General features: G+C 38.4%; 1 protein-coding gene across 1 annotated transcript; it reads left to right on the top strand.

Annotated features, from left to right (window-relative positions):
* Window positions 1-1,651: 1,651 nt before the first annotated feature.
* LOC146463542 (uncharacterized) lies at window positions 1,652-4,744 on the top strand. The gene is made up of 2 exons (XM_085084314.1): window positions 1,652-1,767; window positions 2,985-4,744. The coding sequence occupies exon 2, from the start codon at window positions 3,109-3,111 to the stop codon at window positions 3,997-3,999; it is 891 nt and encodes a 296-aa protein (XP_084940440.1). The 5' UTR covers window positions 1,652-1,767; window positions 2,985-3,108; the 3' UTR covers window positions 4,000-4,744.
* Window positions 4,745-6,384: the final 1,640 nt, after the last annotated feature.

Genomic DNA, 6,384 nt, shown 5'->3' with positions numbered 1-6,384 from the left:
AATTCCCGCGTACTTATATAACTCAACAATGCACTCGGCGCGTTTTTTATTTCTTTAATAAACAAATCATAATTGTTCATATTAAACTTTTACTTGTGAGTACAGTCGACTCCCGATAACTCGAACCGTTAAGGGAAATTAAAAAAGGTTCGAGTTAGCGGGAGTTCGGGTTATCGAGGGTAAACTTATATAGAAGATGACCTGATTGGAAAGGAAAATTAGTTCGAGTTAGCGCGAGGTTCGAGTTAGCAAGGGTTCGAGTTAGCGGGTGTCAACTGTATCCTTCTTTTTCCGGTGACTTTAACTCCTTTTGTGTTCATGGTAATGACTTCATCAGCAAGTCCGCTTGGTCCCGCTTCGCTTGTGATTGGGACCTTCTCGTGTTCGCCCCGTCTTATATTAGGTTCCACTTCTGCGTCATCATCAAACTCCTGATCTAGCGGATTAACCAAAGATGGTATGACGTCACCAACTATTTTACACTCTTGACTTGGGGATCCAGGAGTTTTTCCTCCAACAGTTTTTCTTGATTCACGACCTTGCAAATCGTGTTCTTTCTTGTTCTGTAGTTTCAGCCGCCTCCAGCATCCTTGGACCTGATTCAGGTACCTCTTCGTTCCGTTTCGGATTTTAGGAGTTGAATTTCTTAAGAATTTCTTTCCAGGCCTTTGCCTTCTTTATCAAAGTTTTGCTGTCGTATCCTTTATTTCCACATCTGGAAATTCTCTTCCCAATTCCGCCAACAAAAGTTTTTCCTGTACGCTAAAATTGATTGTTCGACCGGATTTAGAAGCCACGTCGAGTCAAAACCTCTAAAATCAAAATGTGCATACAAATTAACAACAAGCAGACGATGCATTCTATCGTGAGGCATTGTTTAGCCATTGACTGGAAAAATCACGGCTCAGTCGTGATTCAATAATGTATTTTGAACATGGGTTAACCGTTGTCTACCATGACAATGTCTAAACCGCTAATTAGACTTAAACAGGGGCTAATTTAGACGTCGTTTAAATAGCCGGCCCATAGTCTCGAACGTTCAACAACATTATTGTTAATCAACTTCTAGCTTGGAAAAAACGAAATTAACTTGATACTGACGAACAAACGACCCACGTGCGCATACAAAAATTTAAAACTCACACGCTAACGCATTACAAGGATAGCGAATTAATTAACTTGTTAGCGAACGAAAATGCTAAAACATGCGTTCAACTCGTGAATGTAAAACATGCGTTCAACTCGTGAATGTAATTACTAAGAGGAAGCTTACTTACTATTATTAATTGTCTGCTTACAACAGTCATTGTTTCTAGTGCAGAGTGCATTATGGGAAAGATAACTTTCTACACGTGATGACGTTACACGTTTTACGTGACTATCACGTGCACAAAATCAGATTGCTATGAATTCTATGTTTTGTAATTACTAACAGTAAAATCTTCCGCTCCTCTTGCCGTCACACGGGTGTGTACTTTTACCCTAAAACGTCACTTTTCACAACAAAAAATGAATATCATGTATACAACTCTTTAATTTTTAAATGTTGAAAATTATTACAGTTCGAATCGTTTTCTACTACTAATAGCGCGCGCAGTGCAAATTGAATAATTACGTTTGTCTTTTATGACGCAAATCATCGCCATAACAATTGAAACTTTCGTCGTTTCGCGGGAGGTTTCACTACGCCGTGAAGGTTAGAAAAATCTTTTGTTCTACAAGTTAAGATTTGATATTTTTGTAAAGAAAAGCTAGCTGTAATACAAGGTAAGATACGTATTGAACTTTTTCTAAAATGAAAAGTAGCAGTTGCGAGGAATTGCACACTTTTTTTCACCCTCCGTAAAGGCCCCGTCACAATAATTATAAGTTAATCTTAGGGATCAAGCGGTTCATGCCAGAGAATATATGTTTTCTGTCTAGTCAAAAGGCCTAAATCACCTCAGAAACCGATTTGCACTCAAGGGATAAAAATGGCGTTTGCTTTGATACTTTCCTACTAATTATCGTGGGTGACCAATAAATTCGGCGCGAAATGTAATTTCCCGTGTGAAATTACATAATTGCTATGACAAAGTTTTCAATCTCACGATTGTGAACTTAATTTGTCCGTAATGATATTAAACGGTAACCAAACGGTTTATTCATGAAATAAGGAAACAATTTCATTTGCGTTATTTATTTATTAGATTACTTGACAAAACGCGCATGAAATTGGTTACCCATAGTAACACATAAGTTTAATTCCTTTTGTTATAATTAACGAAAAGATGAAAAATTTTAAGAGAGGAAAGGAAAAAGCTGCGTTACCGTCTAGATATGTCTCTTTTAAAAACTCGGAAACGATCCTAAAGAAAATACATGCATCCAATAATATCTGCAAGTTGCACTGATTCATATCACACATTACAAGGCCATTCAATTTGTCTTACGAAAACATGACTGAAGTTGCGACAAGACAAGTAATAACAACTCTGTCCTTTAAACGTATTGTCAAACGTTTAATTAACAAATAAGAAAGGAAAAGTTTTCTCGTGAAACTTGAAAAATGTTGCAGAAAGGCAAAAATGGTTCAAATGGAGTGTTTTCATTCACGTGACTACTGGCTATATTGGTTTAATGAAACAAAAGAAAGTATTTGCATAAAAATAGAGTTCAATTCCCAGAGGTTTAGTTTGGGACACCAACATGGCCGCCATTTCTTTGTTTTGGGACACCAATCTGGCCGCCGTGACGTCATGTGAAAACACTCTATAAGAATTTATTCGCGGTGCATGGCAGCTAATGTTACACGTTATTTAACCGTCCGTGCAACTTGAAATGTCAACAAGTATCGTTACCAACCTCTATCGTAAAATTGCCTTAACGTCGGACTCTAAGTTTAAGTTTCTTATGCCACAAGGGTGCAGTAAAGAAATGATTTTGTAAGTAATTATCCTTCATTTTTTACAAGAGAGACATTACAAACCGGGATTTTCTCCTAGGATCATGGCCTCTAGCGAATTACTTTAATATACTCATGAGGAGCTCATCAGAGTTATAGAGCATCAACATGGCGAAATTCAAAGCTTTCTTAATGAACGACGTTGGCTGCATGAAGACAGCAACATGTGCTTGAGGAGTCAAGCACAAGAATGTTATGACAAACTTCTGGAGTGGCAGGCGTATGGAAACGGCCTTACAAAGGAACTAGAAAATTTGAAAAAACGAGACGAACAATGGAAGGAGGCACGGACAAAAGCCGTGGACAAACTAAACACAGAAAGAGAAAACTTTACCAATCTTGAAAACCTATATTCTTCTTTAAAAGAGAAAAACAAACAGTTAAAAGAAACTCTCGAGTCGATATTCATCCTCGGGAGAGGCATGTATGAAGAATATTGTGCTTTGTACAATAACTACACGTTTCTTCTCAATTATGCGTACTGGATTCAGGGCGGTTGGAGTGAGCCACTTGCAATTTGTCAAGGTCAAGAGGAAGGAAACCCTACGCTAGCCACCCCTGTAGAAGAATCCTTTCCCGCCACCGCGACCCTTCCTCCCGAACGCTGGTCAGCCATCTCCCCCAACATGCCAACCATCCGATCCCGTCAGGGCCCGCTTTTCATCCGGATCAATTGCCCTTGGAATGCGTTTGTTGGAGCTAACGCCAATGACAAGGTTCCATACATGTCAGCAATTCAAGTTCCACGTGTGCTAGCTATTGAAGCTCCATGCTCGTCGGCGGATAACACTCCATGCGTGGCTGATACTCAGACCCCATGCTTGACACAAATTAAAGCACTATGCCTGCCAGAGATTGAAGCTACATGCCTTTCAAAGGATAAAAGTCTATGCGTTTCCGAGGTGAAAGCTCCTTGTGAATCAGGGAATCAAGCTTTACTCGTGCTAGATAATGAAGCTCTATGCGTGATTGAAAACATTGATACTGAGTCTGCAGGAAGTGCCCATCTGCCCACTAATCAATCGCTGACCGGAAAATCAACAAGCAAGGTATGATACGAGCATAATAATATTTCTTTCCGACCATCCCCGTGTTTTTTTATATGTTAACATGTATAGTTGTCAAGTGGCACATATGGGGGACCCCGGCCCCCATCTTATTATCAAAGAAAATCACTCACAGATGGCTCGAAGCTCTTTTGGATCTCGTTAAAAATTTTTCCCTTCGTTCACGGGGCCTCCACTTCACAAAAACCTTGGGTTACGCTACTCATCACATTTATGGCCATCAAATTAAATGTTAATTTTTTCCTAAAATAGTCTTTAGTAGCAATGGTACGATATTTTGAAGATGAGCGACCTATTAACGACACAACTTCCACTTAAATATTAATAATTTTGAATAAAAAGTCTCTGTGCTTTATATGGTGGCGTGAATTCCAGTTAAGCCTCGTCAAAATTGTGCTCAAAGGCTTCTATCTGTTCCTCCCACGAGGATGGATTCGATTCAATTTTTTGCTTCTCTAATATTATGACGTTCTCTCTGTTAATGTTGTATATTGTTAGGATCCTATGTCAGTTAGCTTTTTCTTTTTTTTTTTTCAGCCAAGAAGTCGTTTCCAAAGATTGAAAAGATGGATGAAGAAACATTTCTTGTGTTGCTGGAGCAGCGCGGATAAAGACAACGGATCCGCTGCTGTTCCCCCCTCCCCCCAACACTAAAAATATTAATAATAATAATAATAATAATAATAATAATAATAATAATAATAATAATAATAATAATAATAATAATAACAATTGCGTCGACGAAGGGGACGCTTCCTAATCGAGTCGTCTCAATACTGTCCATCATGCCCAGCGCACGTGTTCCTTAGCGCAAAAAATCGAGAAAATATGTCGGTGCAAAATCTCACCGTCACAATAGCATAATGAATATGACAGTCCATCATGCCCAGCGCGTTTCGTACCCAGTGCCTACCGCTGTAAATGTTCCCAAGCGCGAGTAATCGAGAAAAGAGGTCGTATATCGGATAGGATTGTATATCGGATGGGATTGATGTAAAAATAGATATTAATGATGTTTTAAAAAAAACCACACATATACACACACACACGCGCGCGCGCGCGCGCGTTTCAGGTATATAACCCTTTCTCAGTGTGGAGAAAACCGCTTTTCGTACTTAGAACCTACCTCTGTGCACATGCATGTTATAAAGCGCGAGAAATCGAGAAAAGAGGTTGTGTACCGGATGTGATTTTTATAAAAATAAATATCAAAAGGTGTCAAAAATGGTTTTAAAAAACATAGACGTTTCTTCAGTGTGGTCATGTCATGCATCTCCGAGGAACTTTTCTTTCACCGTTCATTATAAAAACGTCACAATAGCATCTTGACGTCCCGCGCGCGTTTCGTACCGTTCCTCGTGGTTTCCCTGCGAAAAGTACAAAACGAAAAGTACAAGACAAGGTAAGATCCTTTTCTTTCTGAAATATTCGTCGCATCCTTGGTAGGATGCCCTATAAACACCTGGGACTGGTAGCATAAAACGTTTCTAACGGCTGTTGACAATTGTTCCCAGACAATAACCTAATGTTTTGCAACTATACTTACAGGTTCCTGTAATCTTAACATGATTATTGCAACCCAGTAGGGTGCCTAAGGGCCTAAGTCGACGCACTATAATCTTCGATTACTACTAGTAATAATAATAATAATAATAACAATAAAACATAAAAAGACAAAAATATAAAAAAAAAGAAAAAAAAAAAAGAAAAGACAAACAGAATTCTTATCGCAACGGGTCTGACGATGAACCGAAGCAAGCCAATTTCAGAATGGTGCGCAGATTGCGCAGATTGCTTTTATTTTCAGTTTCAACGCCTGTCATAGCAGGTCTTTCGGACAATTTTCGGAGATTCAACGATCTCAAAATAAATATTCAAAACGTGTTTAGTTGGCTACGGTCAACCTGTATCCAATAAGTGCAATTGAAATAATTGCTTTACTTAGTTTTGTTTCGTTTAGCATTTTTATCTATTATTATTATTATTATTATTATTATTATTATTATTATTTTTATTATTATTATTATTATTATGGTTGTTTGAACACTTTCATGAGATTTGCGCAATACAAATTGCATTATTATTATTTGTTATTATTGATATATCGTCCAAGATAATAACTTACTTATGCTTGGAGGAGGGGGGAGTGGGGTTCTGTCTTAATTCTTTTATTGTCCTGAATCCATGCTCCAGAAATGACGTACTCTCATTCCAACTCAACGATTTTATTATGAACAGTGCTCTACTGCTTGAGGTTCAAAACACAAGAAAAGATGGAGACTGAGGGAACTCACAGAGCAGGTGCTGCCTGGGCTTGTGTGGGAGCTGAGAGAGCTACAAACCACAAGTATCCTGAAAGGAGACTATGATATG

Source organism: Pavona decussata, unplaced genomic scaffold, assembly GCF_977016875.1.
Source record: "Pavona decussata unplaced genomic scaffold, jaPavDecu1.1 SCAFFOLD_175, whole genome shotgun sequence".
NCBI lineage: Eukaryota > Metazoa > Cnidaria > Anthozoa > Scleractinia > Agariciidae > Pavona > Pavona decussata.
The sequence above is the reverse complement of the archived record's forward strand: the minus strand, read 5'-3'. Positions and strand labels throughout refer to the sequence as shown.

What these genes read in the sequence shown, in the direction of transcription:
- LOC146463542 (XM_085084314.1), top strand. Translation starts at nt 3,109, where the DNA reads ATGTGCTTGAGGAGTCAAGCACAAGAATGTTATGACAAACTTCTGGAG.